This window comes from Tursiops truncatus, chromosome 21 (genome assembly GCF_011762595.2).
Source record: "Tursiops truncatus isolate mTurTru1 chromosome 21, mTurTru1.mat.Y, whole genome shotgun sequence".
NCBI classification, from domain to species: Eukaryota; Metazoa; Chordata; class Mammalia; order Artiodactyla; family Delphinidae; genus Tursiops; species Tursiops truncatus.
This window is the reverse complement of record NC_047054.1, coordinates 29,565,184-29,583,716: the sequence shown is the minus strand read 5'-3', so window position 1 is coordinate 29,583,716 and position 18,533 is coordinate 29,565,184. Positions and strand designations below refer to the sequence as shown.

General features: G+C 56.5%; 1 protein-coding gene across 5 annotated transcripts in view; it reads left to right on the top strand.

Moving 5' to 3' along the window:
• NSD3 (nuclear receptor binding SET domain protein 3) overlaps nucleotides 1–18,533 on the top strand; it is a 183,582-nt gene that overhangs the window by 32,233 nt on the left and 132,816 nt on the right. Inside the window, exons 3-18 of one of the 5 annotated variants that reach the window (XM_033848821.2) lie at nucleotides 889–1,155; nucleotides 2,504–2,587; nucleotides 2,890–3,062; nucleotides 4,688–4,811; nucleotides 5,873–6,063; nucleotides 7,934–8,078; nucleotides 10,123–10,319; nucleotides 11,281–11,426; nucleotides 11,658–11,779; nucleotides 12,208–12,318; nucleotides 12,845–13,035; nucleotides 13,696–13,818; nucleotides 13,955–14,025; nucleotides 14,293–14,430; nucleotides 14,622–14,727; nucleotides 14,842–15,874. In XM_033848821.2, the coding sequence (XP_033704712.1) occupies nucleotides 889–1,155; nucleotides 2,504–2,587; nucleotides 2,890–3,062; nucleotides 4,688–4,811; nucleotides 5,873–6,063; nucleotides 7,934–8,078; nucleotides 10,123–10,319; nucleotides 11,281–11,426; nucleotides 11,658–11,779; nucleotides 12,208–12,318; nucleotides 12,845–13,035; nucleotides 13,696–13,818; nucleotides 13,955–14,025; nucleotides 14,293–14,430; nucleotides 14,622–14,727; nucleotides 14,842–15,018 (2,366 nt within the window). In that variant the 3' untranslated portion in view covers nucleotides 15,019–15,874. Of the gene's footprint in view, nucleotides 1–885; nucleotides 1,156–2,503; nucleotides 2,594–2,889; nucleotides 3,063–4,687; nucleotides 4,812–5,872; nucleotides 6,064–7,933; nucleotides 8,079–10,122; nucleotides 10,320–11,280; nucleotides 11,427–11,657; nucleotides 11,780–12,207; nucleotides 12,319–12,844; nucleotides 13,036–13,695; nucleotides 13,819–13,954; nucleotides 14,026–14,292; nucleotides 14,431–14,621; nucleotides 14,728–14,841; nucleotides 15,875–18,533 lie in introns of those variants that run through there. The other 4 variants (XM_033848820.2, XM_073798587.1, XM_033848828.2 and 1 more) reach the window with 4 other exon arrangements.

Here is an 18,533-nt window from a genome sequence, read left to right as displayed (position 1 = left end):
TGCTGCTGGTGGAGAGGGGTGGGTGTGCGGATCCCCAGACTCTGGGGAAGGAGAGGTGAGGGGAAGTAGATGTGTGTGCCCGTGTGTCGGAGGGGGGCAGGGGAGAGGAAGGTGGGAGGCTGGAGAGGGGGAGCCCTGCAGTGGGACGAGGAGAAAGGAGCTTTGTGTGCAATGGCTTTTGCTGCCAGAGCAAGTGTGGGTTTTGTGGCAGCTGCCGGCCTCCGTTCCTAATATAGTCAAAAGGTCCGAATCCTCTGGCCCAACACCTGTTAGCTAGAGGCTCCCCTGAGCTGACCTTCCCTTGAGCTGTCTCTCCCACATATGCACCCTGTGCATCAGACCCATTGCGGGGCTCAGACCCCCCAGTGCTAAATCACTTGAACCCAGACACCTCCCATGACAAACTGCCCCCCACGTGGATGGGGGCTGCTGGGTTTGTGGCAGGCGGGCTTGTTCAACGGTTCCGAGGGAAAGGGGTAAGGCTGCCCCAGCCAGAAGCAAACGGGGTGTTCCTCTGGGAAGCGGCCACTCTTGGCAAAGAGCTGAGTGTGTGGGGAGGGGACACTCTGGACGCACAGGGGTCCTGGGAAGGGCCGGCTGCCCCCCTAGGATGGAGAGAAATGAACCCTGAACCGCTTAATGCTGCTGCAGCTGCTTCCTAACTTTGCCTCTTTCTTCCTTTGCCCTCTGGAGGAGTGGGGTGGAGAGGAAGCGATGGGGGTGCCCAGGTAGCCAGCCGTCTCCCGACTGACCCATCTTCCCATTCCCCCCTCCCCAGCTCCGTAGCCCCTGGGATGCTGCAACTCAGTGCGGCTGGCATAATGCCCTTTGTCTTTCCCCCCTCCCCCCCACCCCGCTTCCTCTTCCGGGCCCCTGTGGCGGCAGCAGCCCAGCCCTGGGGAGCCCCCGTGGAAGTGGAGTCCCTCCTGGTCCACCCCGGTGACCTGCTGCAGCTCCGCTGTCGGCTGCGGGACGATGTTCAGAGCATCAACTGGCTGCGGGACGGGGTGCAGCTGGTGGAAAGCAACCGCACCCGCATCACGGGGGAGGAGGTGGAGGTGCGGGATTCCGTGCCCGCCGACTCCGGCCTCTACGCCTGCGTGACCAGCAGCCCCTCGGGCAGCGATACCACCTACTTCTCCGTCAACGTCTCAGGTTGGTAGCAAAGCCCGCCCTCCCCCTCCCTCAGACCCCCTGCCCTCCAACCCTGTCTGCTGGTTTCGGGGGGGAGGCAGGCCCTCTGCCCGGCTGTGATCTGCCCCTACTCTGCTGCAGAAGCTGCTGCCCACTAACATCGCTCCCTGCCCGCCGCGTGGCTTAGCTCTCAGGGGTGACCCGTGGTGCCGGCCTCAGGCCAGAGAGCAGGGGCTTCCGGGACCTACCTCGGAGGTGATTGCGGACACATCGGGGGCAGTGAGACACTGTGATTTCTCCACCACAGCTTGCCCAGTCCTCCGGGTGCTACGAGGGCCGAGGCAACTTCCACCCTCTCACTCCCTGGCCATTTGGACTTGGTACTGGGCTTAGTAATTAGCACCCCCGAATACGTGGTGAGGTCCCCGGGTGATGGGGGATGACCCAGGTGCGCCGCCGTATCCACGGCTTCCAGAGCTGTTAGGGCAGCCAGGGAACCCTAGGGCTCTGTGACTTTGGGGATCTGCCACTTGTAGGATGCGACTTGTACAAAACCTTAGGATTAAATAAGGTGGAGCTGAAATTGTCTTTATGCCGTTTGTGCGTCCCCGGGTGCGGGCCTGGCATCTCCTCCCCCGGGTGTCATCTAGAACCTGCCCCTAACTGAGGGACTTGCCTCCTTTTTTTCCCTCCAGACCCCCAAAAGCACTAGAAAGGACTGGAAAAAGATCTGGCATGAACCCTGATTGGTGACCACATGCTAAAAGGGGTGGATACTTGTTGGGGACAGGTGTTGGCAGCTGCGGACTGTGTTGTGGGCTCCCTGTCTGCTCTGGTTAAGAAGGGCAGCTCCCAGACCTCAGCAGATGCGTGCTAGGAAAAATCCAACTCCACGTCGTTCAGCCCGTGGCTTCGGAAATGGCTCCTGGCCGCAGTGCCTAGATCTGGGTTTCCAAAGGAGGACACGGGTTCCCTGGCTGCTAGTTCTGAGACCCTGCGCATCCAGGCGATGCTGAGTTGAGTGAGCCTCTGAATGCAGGGTGGAGTTAAATTGAAGAGAGCCCACCTGCCCGCCGTGGAGCTGCCCAGTGTGAAGGCTTCTTCTGGGCAGAGGAGGGCAGGGCGTCGGGGTCGGTGGAGGAGGGCAACACGCACAGAGCGTGCAGTTCTTAAATAAACCGTGTCTCTCCCTCCGAGGGACAGGCACTAAGGGAGGAGTGGGGCCGGGGGACAGTATGGGGAGGGGTAGCTGCGGTCATCTATAACTGGACTGGCCTTTGTGTTCCTTGGGTGGTTGTTGATTGGATGGGAATCTCGCCAGCCCCTGTTCCCTTGGAGGGACGTCAGTACCCCTTTCTCCTTCCCGTAGATGCTCTCCCCTCCTCGGAGGACGATGATGACGATGATGACTCCTCTTCAGAGGAGAAAGAGACAGATAACACCAAACCAAACCGTATGCGTGAGACACTGTTTCCTACCTTACTGCCCTTTGGGCCTGGGTGTTGGGTTTGAACGGGAAGAGGGGCGCTCGGGTGATTGTCTGGAGAAGGGGAGGAGGGGGCATGTGGGGTCACAGTGCTTGGCCCTGGGATCCCTCGGGGGTCCGGAGCAGTGCAGGCGTCATCCACAGGTGGTGGGCGGGTGGGCGGGAGGGCGGAGGCCCTCGCTCCTGAGCCTGACCAGGCCCTGCCCGTGTCTCTCTCTTTCTCTCTCTCTCTCTCTCTCTATCTCTCTATCTCGGCTCTCCCCGGGCAGCCGTGGCTCCCTACTGGACGTCGCCAGAAAAGATGGAAAAGAAACTGCACGCGGTGCCAGCTGCCAAGACAGTGAAGTTCAAATGCCCTTCCAGTGGGACCCCGAACCCCACGCTGCGCTGGCTGAAAAATGGCAAAGAATTCAAGCCTGACCACAGGATCGGAGGCTACAAGGTACCTGTGTTGATATGAAAGTTAGAATCAGGGGAACAGGAGCCGCTGCTTAGAAAATCCCTCTTTATATGCTTTAATTGTGTTAAATAACGCTTTCTATCTATAAAATTAAAAATCTTTCAAATACAAAAAAGTGTATATAAACTTAAAACTCTTCAGTCTTTTTTTCTGTGTATACCTACGGTTTTTACTTGGACGATCACGTCTGTATAATTTCTTGTCAGTTGTTAACATTATAACATGAATCTTTTGTCATGTGTTTGAAAGATAATTTTTCATGGCTTTATAATGTCCCGGTATTAAAATGTTCCATAATTTAATGAACTATTTTGCAATGCTAGTTACTTTCCAGTTTTTCACTGCTGTAAATAATGTTGCGGTGGATATCTTTGTGCTTAAGTCTATGTCAGCATTTTAAAATATTCTTCTTTAGGACAGATTGAGGGAAGTTACTAGATCAAAGTGTAAGCAGTTTTTAAGCCCTTGATGCATGCTACCCAATTACTTGTTTTTCCTGATAATTAGGTAATTTTATCCATTCATTCATGTATTCATTTATTACATGAACATTTCTTGAACACATGTCTTTCCAGAAAATGTACTAGGCAACAGAGTTCAAAGTACAATGGGAAGACATAAAATTTTACTGTGATATTTGCTCTAATGGAGGATGATGTAATCAGTTGGGGTGCGATTTTATTTTTTATTTTATTGTGGTAACAGTTACTTTCTCAAAGAGAAGATGAATTTTCCCTCCCATAGCAGAGTATGAGAATGACAAGCTCACTCTACCTTTGCCAACAAATTTGATAGATGAGAGTATCGCATTGTTCTCTGTGGGCTCTTTTGCTTAGTAACGAACTTAGAATTTTCATGTGTTCATAAGCGATTTCCATTTCCTGTTGTGGGAATTGTTTATTCGTGTCCTTTGCCCGTTTACAATTCCAGGAAGAACATCTTCATCTAATCCCTGCTTTAAAGTCTCTGATCATTCTTATCGTTCCTGTTTCTCTTCCATTTCACTTAGCTGCTCTTTTCTCATTATTCTTGTATAAGAAAAGCAAAGGAGATCAGAAAAAATATGGAAACTGTTTAAATTAATTCACCCAACACTTGCTGTAGGCAAGGCTCTGTGCTCTGAGTCTCATGAGGCAGTATCCTGCCCATACAGAATTCTGTCTAATAAGATGGCAGATATCCGTGGGCACTGCACCTGCAAGGTACAGAGGGACGGAGAGAACAGGTTTGGCCGGAGATGGGGCTAGAGGAGATGGACTTTGAAACGAGATGTCAAGGGCGGGCAGGGCTGGACTCGTAGCGGGGAGCTGTTCTGGCACAAGAACAGGGTGGACAGGGGTGCAGGGTTGGGGAAGTTCCCAGTGTATTTGGGAGGGTGCAAAAGGCACATTTGTACAGATCACGATGGCCTTGACCTTTGTGGGGAGACTTTCTGGGTCCTCACACCCGTCTGCCTGATGCCTTCTTGCAGAGTATAAATGGGCTGGGGTCACTGTGCAGCAGGGCTGCGTCCTCCGTGCTCTGATTGGAGGGTAAGCGCCTCGGGGCACCAGCACCGCCTCTTGCTCCAGACCCGCAGTAGAACCCTTCGGCATGTTTCCGCTCAGGTCCGTTATGCCACCTGGAGCATCATAATGGACTCCGTGGTGCCTTCTGATAAGGGCAACTACACCTGCGTCGTGGAGAACGCGTATGGCAGCATCAACCACACCTACCAGCTTGATGTCGTGGGTAAGAAGGGACAGGAGTAGGAGCTTAGAGGGAAGAGCAGGGACGCTGAGAAAACAGCCTGGAGCCAGGTTTACTTAGGGTTGGAGTCCGGATGGTGTGGCATTTATTAGCTCTGCCACCTGCCTCTCTCCTTACCTGTAAACAGAGGTGGGAGGATGAGCCATACCACAGACTCACTGTAAAGTGACAGGTGCTGTTGGTAGTCCCTCCTGCAGGAGGTGACTGGAGTAGTGGTGGTAAACTTAGCTTAATAGTAGCTGTCACTGCCTGGATGCCAGCGGTCTGCTGGGTGCAGTAACTACACCACGGGCAATTCTCCTGGCACCCCTGCAAGAGAGGCACTGTTGGGCTTCCCTGGTGGCGCAGCAGTTGAGAGTCCGCCTGCCGATGCAGGGGACACGGGTTCGTGCCCCGGTCCGGGAAGATCCCACGTGCCGCGGAGCGGCTGGGCCCGTGAGCCATGGCCACTGAGCCTGTGCATCCGGAGCCTGTGCTCCGCATACAGGCCACAACAGTGAGAGGCCCGCGTACCGCCAAAAAAAAAAAAAAAAAAAAAGAGGCGCTGTTGTTCCCACTGTACGGAAGAGCAGACTGAGAGGCTCAGAGAGGACAGGCCCCAGGTGAATGCAGACTCCAGACTCCAGTGCATGAGACACTAGGAAGAATGTCACGCCTCTGGGTGCTGTGACTGCAGCCTCTTCCTTCTAGAGGTTCTGAGTCTCATTCTCTAGCAACCTTAAGGTAAAGAGTTACCCAGCCAGCATTCTGCTTCGGCTTTGAGGCTATGGTCTTGTAAAAAGAAGCTTCCGGTCCAGGAGGTCTGGGGTTGGGTCTGAGATTCGATGTTTCTCACAAGCCGGTGATGCTGCCGCTGCTGCCCTTGGACCACACTTTGAACAGCAAGCGTCTAAGTGACTGTGATTTTAGCTAAGGACGGGCAGGCTGGGCCGAGGCCCGGGAGTGCTTCTCTTTGGTGGCCTTTGGGGTGCCCTCTGTCAGCATCTCAGCCAGGAGCAGCCGTGGCAGAGCCTGACGAGCCTCTCCCCTCCCTCCCTCCACAGAGCGGTCCCCTCACCGGCCCATCCTGCAGGCAGGGTTGCCAGCCAACAAGACAGTGGCCCTGGGCAGCAACGTGGAGTTCATGTGTAAGGTGTACAGCGACCCGCAGCCCCATATCCAGTGGCTAAAGCACATCGAGGTGAATGGGAGTAAGATTGGTCCGGACAACCTGCCTTATGTCCAGATCTTGAAGGTAATCCCTGGCCCCAGTCTCCGTGGGCTGGGCTCTGAGAAAGAGGCCTGTATCTCCCAGGGCCCGGGTTGCTGTGGTCAGGCTCAGGGCCCACGATGGGGCCCCATCCCTTCTCTTTGGATACAGGCTCCATCTTAAATGGGGACCCAGCCACATTCCGCAGGACCAGTGGCAGGTCACGGGTGGAGGCGTGAGGGGCACAAAGGGCTGGGGGTGGGCATTGCTGGTTTCTAAAGAGCATCAACAGTGACTGTACCCGAGCTTTGGGGTCAGCTACTCCAGGAAGGCGTTGGCATTCCTGCTTTTCCATTGCCCATGACCACAGCCTTTCTAGGCAGCATCACCCAGTCTCTGCCCTGGTTCCCAAGTCACGTTCTTTCTGGCACGTGGGCTGAATGACAGGCACGGCTTAGGTAGGGTTGGAAGAGCAAAGGCCACAGGTCAGTCCTCAGCGGTTTCAGGAGTAATTGGCATTTTCTTCCTTTTTCCTCCCACCCCCAGACTTTGATTGTCCCTGAATGCTCCATTAATCCAGGGAAGCTAATTGCCTAATTCTCCAGTGGATCTTGCAACAGGAAGTCACCAGAAGCTGGGAAAGTGGTTTCCCTGCTGGTCCCAGCATTAGACCTCATCCTCCCGGGCTTGGCCATCCCAGAGATTTTCCGGCCACCCCGCTCTTCACCTCGGGTGCTGAAACTGCCTTGTAGGAAGCGGGGCCGTGGCCTTGGCCTTGGCCTTGGCCGCCCTCTCCATTCACAGTCCCTGCCCTCGTCCTGGAGGAGGGGGTTTAACACCAACAGAACGTTTGCTCGGGGGCAGTGATTTTTTTCTTTAGTTTATTTTTCGGTCAACTGCTCTGGACTTTCAAAGTCCGCTTGTGTTGTCCTGACAAGGGGAAGATGGCGAGTCTCACTCCAGCCTCCCTTTGCCTTAGCTCCTGGGCCTGCGTGGGAGCAAAATACAGCCACATCTCAGTGTTGGCCCAACTGATGGCGTGTCGTTGGTCTGTTCCAGCATTCGGGGATAAATAGCTCGGATGCGGAGGTGCTGACCCTGTTCAATGTGACAGAGGCCCAGAGCGGGGAGTATGTGTGTAAGGTTTCCAATTATATTGGTGAAGCTCACCAGTCTGCGTGGCTCACAGTCACCAGACCTGTGGCAAAAGGTAACGGGGAGCTGGAGGGGCCCCTGTGCTGGGAGTTCGATTGAGGCCCCGAGCTGCTGGGGCAGGTGGGGAGGCCAGCGCCCCACTCCCCCTGTTACCCTGCTGTGTTTCTAGTGCCCGGAGCCATGGAAAAATACCCGGCCTTGGGAGGCTGGTTTGGTTTGGTTCTGTGTTGGTGTCGCCCCCTCTGTGCCTTGTGTGTGTTCCTTGGCTGTGTGTGGGGTGCGTCCCGGCTGGTCATGCAGACGGAGGGTCTGAGTGATGGAGACAAGAGTGGACCAGCGTCCGCGGGCGTGTGTGCGTGTGTGGCTGCCGCCCTCTCCACCCCTCCTGTGTGTGCCCTCTGGAAACCAAACAGCCCCCCACGCTCCGGGCCCCATTTCTCCATGCGCTCGCCGCCGCATGCCGGGCCGGGCCGGGGCTGCCAGCGTCTGGTGACGGGTGTAACCAGCCATTCGTGTCGTCTCAGGTCTGCCGAGCTCCTCCTCAGGGTCCCACTCTCTTCTTCTAACAGGTCTCGCGCTGCCTGGTGGTTTTTGTTTGTTCCTTGTTGCAAAGGAGACGCTGGGGAGCATTTCTTCCTCTGGTTTTGTTTTGTTTTGTTTTTTCCTTTTCCTCTTCCTCCCTCCCTCCCTCCCTCCCTCTGCGCCTCTGAGAGGTCTCAGGTCCCGGGCTTGTCCATGTTGCTTCCGTTGTCTCTTCTAGACGGCCGGAGTTAATACCACCGACAAAGAGATGGAAGTGCTGCACTTAAGGAATGTCTCCTTTGAGGACGCGGGGGAGTATACATGCTTGGCGGGTAACTCTATCGGACTCTCCCATCACTCTGCATGGTTGACCGTTCTGGAAGGTATACACTGTACTTCTCCTCTCGATGTCCTGCCCTCGCCATGGGCACGGGGGGAGCATGCATCGCGGGGCTGGGGGAGACACAGAGCCGGGCTCCGAGGGCCAGCAGGTGGCCCCAGCAACCTGTCCGGCTCTGCAGGTCGAAGCCTCTCGGTTCACACAGGTGCTTTCCTCGTGATGCAGGAACGCGGAGGTGTCCCACCTGTGTGCCTGCCTCTGGCTCTCGCCTGGGCCAGTGCGATGCATGCGTGGGATCTGGATTTAACCTGCAGCTGGGCTCTCCTCCAGGGCAGGCTCCTTCCCTCCTTGGGTCCGGCGGCCTTCCTTAGCTTGTCTGATCCTTGATCGCCAGCACCCCCCAAAAGTCTCAGAAGGGCCCACTCCCCCTGTAACTGAACGTAGGCACCCTCGGGGCCCACTCCCCCTGTAACTGAACGTGGGCACCCTGGAACGAGGGGCTTGCTCTTGGCAAGGATCGTGCTCTCCTAACTCCCATGTTGCCACCTCACAGTGAGCGAGGTTCCACCCAGACCCAGACAGTGGACTGGAGCTGCATCGAGCGAGTCCTTTCCCAGGCAGCACAGGGGGCCTGATGGTGCCCATTTATCCTCCTTGGCTCCGACGTCTCCTCTCTCCAGAGGGGAGCTGTGTGCACTGGTCCGGGAAGGCAGGAGCCTGCAGCCTGCTCGGGGTGGTGGGCTGGTGCCTCTGCAGGGCCTGCACGTGGGCTGTGCGCTGTGCTGCTCTGGTTCCTGCAGACTCTGTCCTCTTGTCTCCTCTCTCCCTCTCTCCTCCTCTGATAACACCCCCGCTGGAGGGAGAGAAGCGTTCTGTTTTTCTCCTCGTTGCTGTCTCTGTCCCGTGTGTGCTCCCACTTGGTTGTCTGTGTTTCTCGACGCTGGGGAAAGAGAAAAACAGAACCGCTTGTCCTTGTTATCAGCACTGCCGTCCCCTCGTCGGGCCTCGGGAGGTTCCCTTTGGGCTCCTTTGGGGTCATGCCTGGGGCCTCCCGGGGGAGGTCCTCGGGGTGCTGGCCCCTGTGGCTGGCGGGGGTCTTTAAAAGGGGAGGAGTGGGTGGAGAGCTGTGGGGGGAGAGGGACCCTCCCCTCGTGGGGAATGTGTGTTCTGTGAAGTGGTGCTGGTTGGAACCCTCCCAGCCTCCGCGTGGGAGGGAAAGGGGGCTTAAACTGCACGGGCTTCTGTGGGGATGGGAAGGGCGAGATTCTAAACGGAGAAGAGAATAAAACAACCCCCCTCCACGTCCTTCTTCAGCTTCAGGAGTTAGACCTGTGAGTAGAAGTCTTAAGAGAAGTTTACATTTTCCACCTTTAGCAGTCCAGACGTATTTGGAAACTAAGTTAGTTTTGCCTGTGGTTTGGCGGGGCGTGGATATTTCCATGTCTGGCCTGACACAGGTGACGTTAGGTGAAGCTGAGAGACGAAGTCAGGATACACACTGGTTTTCTTCTTCCCTTCCCTCCCCTTCATTGTCCCCATGCTGTGAGCGCCACCAGATGCCAGGCGCTGTGGCCTGCACACATGGGTGAGGTGCCGTCTGAGCCTTCAAGGTACTTGTGGGCTGTCAGTGATGAAAGGTCGATGGACGGTTCAGCTGTCCCCTGTGATAGGGGGACACAGTGCTCAGGCGCTGCAGAGAAGGGCCGAGTTCTCATGGGGACCCTCTGCAAGGCATCTAGCACAAGCGAGTTCTCAGCCGTCTCTGGCAGGGCACCAGGTACCCTTCCAGCCCAGCCGTCCCGCTGAGCAAGGAAGGCTCCTGAGTTCACGAGGATGGGCTTCGGGTAGCAAGATACAGTCCATCCCTCTTGGGATACGAGTCAGGATCAGGAAACCTCAGCGATCACAGAACGTCTGATGTGTGCTCAGTGCCAGAGCCCCAATCCTAGCTGGGACCTGGCTTGGTTCTTCTCTGCCCTGAAGATTCCCAGAGGAGAGGAGATGGGTGTTGAGTTTCTTATGGAGCTGGGACCCTAGTGGACGGGCCCCGCCCCGAGCCCGCTAACACCCTGTTCGCACTGACCCAGCCCTGGAAGAGAGACCGGCGGTGATGACCTCGCCCCTGTACCTGGAGATCATCATCTATTGCACGGGGGCCTTCCTCATCTCCTGCATGGTGGGGTCTGTCATCATCTATAAGATGAAGAGTGGCACCAAGAAGAGCGACTTCCACAGCCAGATGGCCGTGCACAAGCTGGCCAAGAGCATCCCTCTGCGCAGACAGGTAACAGAAAGTAGATGGGGGGTTTGCACACTCTGCCGTATGCTGTGCGCCATCCCTGTGCCTCGGGGCCTTCCCCGGGACCCTCTAATGCCCTGTCCTCGCCACGGTGCCCAGCCAGCTGCTTCGGGCTTTGGCTTCTGGGCCAGGGCAGGGGAATGTCCTGTCCCAAGTGCTCCAAGTCAGGCTCCAAGCTGTTCTGGTCCGTGAGCCCATCTTACCCCAGCCACGGTGACCTGCTCACCCGGCATGTGGATTGGAAGACGGTTCTAGCTGGGCTGAGTGCACAGCTGGTACTGCGAGTTTGAACTGCCCCCCAGGGCCCATTAGAGGTGCCAAGGTGGGGAGTCCCCTGGCGGTCCAGTGGTTAGGACTCCACGCTTTCACTGCCAAGGGCTCGGGTTCGATCCCGGGTCGGGCAGCTGAGATCCCACAAGCCACGAGGCACGGCCAAAAAAATTAAAAAGTGAGGAGAATAGAGGTGCAAAGGTACAGAGTGGGGGAGAGGACCTGGGTTGGGTCCCAAGATGCCCTCCCTCTCCTGTGCACCCCTCATCCCAGAAATGGAACGGAGGGTGAAGGTGTGTGAAAGGAGGCCACCTTCGCTAAGAGCTGGGCTAATTCTGGAAGGAGCTCTGGGAGTCAGGAATCCCTAATCCGGGGCAGGGTTTTCACAAAGAATGGGGACAAGAATAGAGTTGCTACTGCAATGGTAAGATACACAGTGTCAGTCTGGAACGCTCATGTGAAAGGTGAGTAAATCAAAGCCCAGAAAGGCTAGTGGGGAAAATAAGTCAGTTTTAGAACCTAGGTCTTCCGACCCCCGGTGGCCTTTCTGCCACTCTGTGCTGGGGAAGGAGCATCAGATGACAGGTACATACCTCTGCCGTTGGCAAAAAGCCCTAACTGGGGATGAGAGGAATCCCCGTCCCCGCTGGAAGGGTGACCCCACGCTTCCCCGTAGGTGTCGGCCGACTCCAGCGCATCCATGAACTCTGGGGTCCTGCTGGTCCGGCCCTCGCGTCTCTCCTCCAGCGGGACCCCCATGCTGGCTGGGGTCTCTGAATACGAGCTTCCCGAAGACCCTCGCTGGGAGCTGCCTCGGGACAGGTAACCCTCTCCCCTTTCTGGGGAACCCCCGCTCGTTATTCTGACGCTGGCAGTGGTGTGTGCTCCGACCTTCCAGGGAGCGACGGTGCACCAGGTGCATCAGAGACGATGATTTCTACCTTCTGCTCTCGGTTGGGGGGGCTACGTGGAGGCGGGGAGGAATGGGGTGTCCTGTCAGGTTTGAACTTCACCACCCCCGGCTTATACCACCACCCTTTGTTTCCCCGAAAGACTGGTTTTAGGCAAACCCCTGGGAGAGGGCTGCTTTGGGCAGGTGGTGTTGGCGGAGGCCATTGGGCTGGACAAGGACAAACCCAACCGGGTGACCAAAGTGGCTGTGAAGATGCTGAAGTGTAAGTGATGCTCGTGTCCCTGCAGAAACAATCCCTTCCCTTTCCAAGCGGGCCATTGCCCACACCCGCTACATGGCCTGCTTAGGGATGTCCAGGAGTGGGGGGCATTCTGCACCCCAAGATCACTATGCTCTCACTTTGTTCCTTGGCATCCACCTGGGTCGTCATCAGGTGTTTATTCTAGATCCCGTTGCCAACTGATTTTCCTGACGTAGCCTCTGCCCTACTCATTACCACTTATGGAGACACCGGCTCTCGTAAGAGGGATGGGAGGATAAATCTGGATGTGAAAAAGGGAGGAGAGAAGCAAGTCCCAGAGAAAAGGGACCCCTGGGTGCTCACTTCATCCCCTCCCTGAGTTTTTCTCCTGTCGGCCTGCCTTCCAATGCAAACTAGTCTCAATTCCCTTCTCTGACTTGTCCATAAAGCGGATGCAACCGAGAAAGACCTGTCAGACCTGATCTCCGAAATGGAGATGATGAAGATGATCGGGAAACACAAGAACATCATCAACCTGCTGGGGGCCTGCACGCAGGACGGTAGGCGCTGAGCCCGCAGGCTTCCCACCCGTGTCGGGAAGGGGCTCAGGCGGGAACCCCGGGCTTCCTGCTGCCTGTCTGTCGGGGAGCAGATAACTAGCTGGGGTGTCAGCGACCCGGCATCTCTCAGCCACGCTTCGGGAAGTGGGTTGGGAGGAGAGTTTGGTTTAGCAGTAGTTGGAATGTGTTTCTCAGGGTCTGGGCTGGTGCCCATTGGGGTTCATACAGGTACCAGCATTCACACACACTGTGTGGACAGGAACAGCTGAGTTACTGTGGTCTAGGTTAGGGCTCTTGCCCCCAGCTTTGCTTGGGAACTTCCTGGACTGTGCAGGGGAGAATGATTTTGCTGGGTTTCTTTGGGGAGTTGGAATGAATTTGCGGGGTTCCCTAAAAGGGGAGGTTAGGCTTGGGGAACAGGCTCGCAGTTCCCCCAGTGCCATTGGGGGCAGAGTTCCTGGGGTGAAACTAGGCCCGTGTGCCTGCGTGGCGGCCCTGACGGCCTCTCGGTCCTCGTGTCCCCAAGGCCCCCTGTATGTCATCGTGGAGTACGCCTCCAAGGGCAACCTCCGAGAGTACCTGCAGGCCCGGAGGCCGCCGGGGCTGGAATACTGCTACAACCCCAGCCGTCATCCCGAGGAGCAGCTGTCCTCCAAGGACCTGGTATCCTGCGCCTATCAGGTGGCCCGAGGCATGGAGTATCTCGCCTCCAAGAAGGTGTGGTTCCTGAAGGCTCCCCTGGCTGGGGTGGGGGATGTGCGGGCCGCTCTTAGGGGACGTCAGAGTCAGGCGAGCCAGTGCGGCCTTGTGGCCCTGGGGTCAGGGTGGATTAGGTTCCAGTCCCTGCACTGGCACTCTCTGTGCAGCCCCAGGCAGCCGCCTCCTTACTTCTCCTCAAACGTGAAGTCAGAATACTACTGCCTGCGTTGTAGAACGGCTACGGGGGAAAATGAGGTCCCGTGCGAGACTTAAGGACAGCTTTTGGTGCTCAGTAAATGCTGCTTTGTTTGAACCCAGCCTGGTGTGGATGTGCTTCGCCCAGGGAGACGGGGCGTGAGAGCGCGTACACACTGGACAGAAGCGAAAGGTTCCGCTTGCTGGGTGCAAATCCAAAGCTAAGAGCTGGGAGGGGCAGGAAAAGGGGTCGATATGGAGGGTTTGCTGGAGTGATCGAGGGGCCCAGAGCTGGGGGTGTTTGGACGGCTGGCTCTGACGTGCGGGCGAGGGCCATCGTAGCGGGCAGCTGGACCGTTCGGGGAGGTCGAGTGGTGAGGTGGGCGAAGGCCTGCGAGGGGAGCGGGCCCACAGACAGCTGCAGACCCTCCCCTGCGCCCCGCCCTCCTCACTCCCATCCGTCTTCCCTTCTTGGCTCCGCAGTGCATACACCGAGACCTGGCCGCCAGGAACGTGCTGGTGACGGAGGACAACGTGATGAAGATCGCAGACTTTGGCCTAGCTCGTGACATCCACCACATCGACTACTATAAAAAGACGACCAACGTAAGTGCTGGCGCCGCCCTCGGTGCCCGTCCTCTGCCCGGGGCTCCGCTCCGCTGTGGTGGGGTGAGCCACGTCCAGCCCTGCATGTGCCCCCGCCTGCCCCGGGCCACCGCCAGTGTCCCCGTGCTGCTTGCAGGGCCGACTGCCTGTCAAGTGGATGGCACCCGAGGCCTTGTTCGACCGGATCTACACCCACCAGAGCGACGTGTGAGTCTGAAATAAGCAGTTGCCAGGGATGCCGGGAGAGAGTTTCCTGGGCGGTAGAGTCTGGCATTCCATCCCTGAGAGAAAAAAACATTGTATGTGCCCCTTCACTCTGTTCCCGGAGGTCATGGTCCCCTGGAGTCCCCTGGGGTTAGGGACTTGTGTTGGGGGCTGGGGCCGGGTTCAGGGGGCGTGCCTGCCGTGCTGGGGAGGGAGAGCGGCAAGGACTGCAGGGTGGCCTAGCTCTGTGCCCGGAACGCTCCTCCACAGGTGGTCTTTTGGGGTGCTTCTGTGGGAAATTTTCACTCTGGGCGGCTCCCCGTACCCTGGCGTCCCTGTGGAGGAGCTTTTCAAGCTGCTGAAGGAGGGTCATCGTATGGACAAGCCCAGTAACTGCACCAATGAGCTGTAAGCCGGAGAAGATGCCTGGGGTCCAGGCCTGGGCCCTGGGGGAGAGATGGGCTGGGCAGGCAGAGGGAAGAAGGGGTGCGTGGTCAGACACCGCAGCCCTCCCCGGTCACTCCTCCCGTGGTCCCTCCTCCCTGAGCCTTGTTATCAGCTCTGGTCCTCCCTCCCCCGCCCGCACCGGCCTGCCTCAGGTACATGATGATGCGAGACTGCTGGCACGCGGTACCCTCTCAAAGACCTACCTTCAAGCAGCTGGTGGAAGACCTGGACCGCATAGTGGCCTTGACCTCCAACCAGGTGAGGCTGCCCTGCCCAGACCTTCAGGCCCCGCCGGCCGGGTTCTCTCTGAATTCCTCCTGCCGCTGCCGGGGGGAGAGTGCGGGTCCAGCGTCCTTCTGTCCCCTCCCACAGGAGTACCTGGACCTATCAATGCCCCTGGACCAGTACTCCCCCAGCTTCCCCGACACCCGCAGCTCTACCTGCTCCTCTGGGGAGGATTCCGTCTTCTCTCACGAGCCCTTGCCCGAGGAGCCCTGTCTGCCCCGACACCCGGCCCAGCTGGCCAATGGCGGACTCAAACGGCGCTGACTAGCACCCCGCACCCCTCCCCGGACTCCATCCTCAGCTACGGCCCCAGCCCCGCTCCCACTGGACTCGCCGCCTCCTTTCTGCCCTTCCTGCTGGCAGGAGCCAGCTGTCGCCCCCGAGCTCCCCTCTCCTCTTCCTCTCAGCCTGCCGCTGACACAGACGAGCAGGGAGGCGGGGACTTGTTGATGGCCACTTGGTTCCATCCCAGATGTTGGACCGGGACCCCTCCTAGCCGCCTGGCACTGCCTGGAGGGTCAGGCAGTGGGGGCACGGGCAGCACACGAGGGAGAGCCGACCGAGCTTTTCTGTGTTGGTTTTGTCTGCTCCATGCAGCCTGTGTTCCCGTGGCGGGTGCCCGGTTCTCGGGCTACAGCAGGAGTGAGGGGGGGTGGTCAGCACTCGGGCCTCCGTGGAAGGCGACCTCTGCTCCAGATGGATGGTGCCAGTGGCTTATTAATTCCGATACTAATTTGCTTTGCTGACCAAATACCTGGTACCGGAGGATGGGGACGCAAAGGCCAGGAGCAGTGTCGTGGCCCTGGGGCCCAGCCCCAAAGCAGGGGCTTTGTACATAGCTATGAAGAAAACACAAAGTGTATAAATCTGAGTATATATTTACATGTCTTTTTAAAAGGGTCGTTACCAGAGATTTACCCATTGGGTAAGATGCTCCTGGTGGCTGGGAGGCATCAGTTGCTATATGTTAAAAACAAAGAAAAAAGAAAAAAAAAAGGAAAATGTTTTTAAAAAGGTCATATATTTTTTGCTACTTTTGCTGTTTTATTTTTTTAAATTATGTTCTAAACCTATTTTCAGTTTAGGTCCCTCAATAAAAATTGCTGCTGCTTCATTTTTATACGGGCTGTGTGACACGGGAGAGAATGTCAGCTGCAGAGGAGCAAGGTTGACGGGCTCTGGGGCTGTCTGTCCAGAGGGCACTGCGTGCTCTCTGTGGTCCCCACTCCCAACCAGCTCTTGCCCTCAGGTCCTGCACTGAGGCCTCCGGACAAGCCTCCTAGCTCTGCGATGCTTTGGGGAAGACAGGGAAAGAAGATGGCTGCGTGATGGGCAGGGAGCAGAGAAGCTGGGCCTGGGGCCAGGCCCTGCAGCCCTCTCCACCACAGACCATTTCCTCGGGGGAGAGGGTGAGGCCAGGTGGGGTCTGAGGGTCAGACAGGGAGCTGGGGGCCGACCTCAGAAGAGCCAGCTAAGTGGGCTAAGCGCGATTCGACGAGGGCCTGCAGGCACTCAGGCCCAGATGCGCAGCTGCCCCTCTGTGTGTGGGTGTGGCTTTGCCCGTGCTTCTGTGTCAAGGAGGACTTGTCCCCTAAGGCGAGCTTTACCTTCAGGCCCCCTTGCTTCATGTTTCTTGCCTCCCAGGCTATTCTGTGTCCGTGATTCCCCCTCCCCCCTGCCCATCCACGATTCCTGAATTCGTGTGATCAGACTGCGTGTGTTGGGACTATCACGCATCATGGCTTCCTATGGTTCTTCCTATACAAACTCCACCCCGGCCCTCAGGAAAGGGAGAACATGGTCTGAATGTGTGTGCTTTGGCTGCTGGGAAATTTTCTTCTTCCACCACCTGCTGGTTAGTACTGCCCTCACCAAGTAGGTCCTGGCTCCTTGGAACTCGGCTTCTACCCCCAAGTCTTGCCCTTTGCTGGATTCCTCCTGAGTGCAAAAGGAAGTCCAGCACGCTTTCATTCCTGTTGGGAGAATGGGCTTTTTGCTCCTGAGTTTTCCTTTCTGAGCTATTTCTCGGCAGCCGCAGGGCTCGCACCGTTGTAAAGTTCTCTCTTCTCCTGGGTCTCCTCTGTGAATGAATATGCAACTGTCAACATATCGTGATTTGTGTTTATGTTTAAAGAAGGCATACGTTGGCAGAGCCAGGAAATGAATTTTAGCACTTAAAACCATTTGCCTGACACCTTCTAGTGGGGCCTTTCCTTGTAAACCCGTGATGATTTCTGCCCACGGCTGTGTGGACGGATGGGCGATCTTTTACAAAGGGCTTTCTGTACCTTCGGGAGAGGTGCTGGGAGATAGAAGGCACTGTTATTGTAACAGTGATGTCCTCGCTGTTGCTACTGAAATCCCCCGTGAATTTCCCGAGAGACTGAGCTGACTGGCAAATAAAAGATAGTGAAATTGACCTGAGAGAAAATGAAATGGCCATTTTACTTAGTTGACCAGATTGGGTCTCCCGAGGAAAGGAATCCAGCTTATCTAATGAAGATGTCGTGCTGTCAAGGCACTGAGTGTCTGGTTTCCTGAGGGTTAAAAGATTAGGGCCTGGGATCACCACAGCATCGATCGATACTGCCCTCCCGCCCTTTCTAATTGCCACAGGCTGGGGAGCATCCTTCCCCGGGCACCGCTAATGTACCGTATTGATCTCAGGTAAGTAAGATCAAACCTCAGCTGGAAAGAATCTGTCTCAATGACAACAGAGTCGCTGTGTTGATCAGCCGCCAGTGGGGGGAGCCAGCAAGCCAGAATCAAAGATTAAGTAACGTGCCAATCGGCTTTCACGTTCCGTTAGTCTGACCTGACCTACAGCTGTGCGCTGGTGGGGACCGGGAAACCTTTAGTCTAGGTTTTAACGTTATAGAGCATTTATTCGATATCACCAGTGTGACCTGTAATGACCGAAATACAGGATTAGACATGGCACGGTGCAGGTCCACACATGTCAGATGCCACCAACACCTTTCTTTTGGAGCAGAATTCTCAGTGAGTGAGACAAGGGCCGAGTCTGACATCACCACTGGGGTTGGGCTTTAGAAAATGCCTCAAGTTATACTCAGATTATTAGCAGCCGGTACAGCTGCAGTATCTGCATGTGTGGGGAAGAGTAGAGGGCGGGGGAAGGAGACAGGCTTCCATTCCCTCAGCTGCTGAGAGCCAGATCGGCAGGAACCCTGGTGTTCAGAAACGCTCTGTTGGGGCAAGTTCTCTCTAGGTTGGCACTTAACAGTGTTTATGGCCATTTACACGGTGCTGCCTCCCAGATGCCTGTGTTGGTACATGGAACTGATACAGTTGCTGCAGGCACCAGTTAGAGGTTTAAGTGTCTCTCGTTCCTCCAGGAGGCCTAGGGTCTGTTAAGTATGGTGTCTTGAGCTGATCGTGTACATCTCTTCCCAACTCTGCACTGTTCGGTGACCTCCTGTTGGTAGCTTGAAAATCAACCTTGTGGGAGTACTTACATCACCGTAATATGCGAAGGCTACAAATCAGGGCTCCCCCTGCAACCACGGCCCCTGCCAGAGTCGGGTGTTAATCATTTACCAGAACACCACTAGCTCGGTTTCAGCAGGGGGCTGCATCTAACGATCATGGGACCCACCAGCCAAGGGCTCTCAATGATGAAACAAAGCAACGACCTTGACCTCTCTGAGGACTCTCAGAAGAAGGGGAGGAGAGGTGTGTCAAGTGTCTTAGATGCCTATTTATGAAGCAAAAATGGGTGAAGTCCAACGGAGGTCCAAACCCCTTGAGCTAACCAGTCC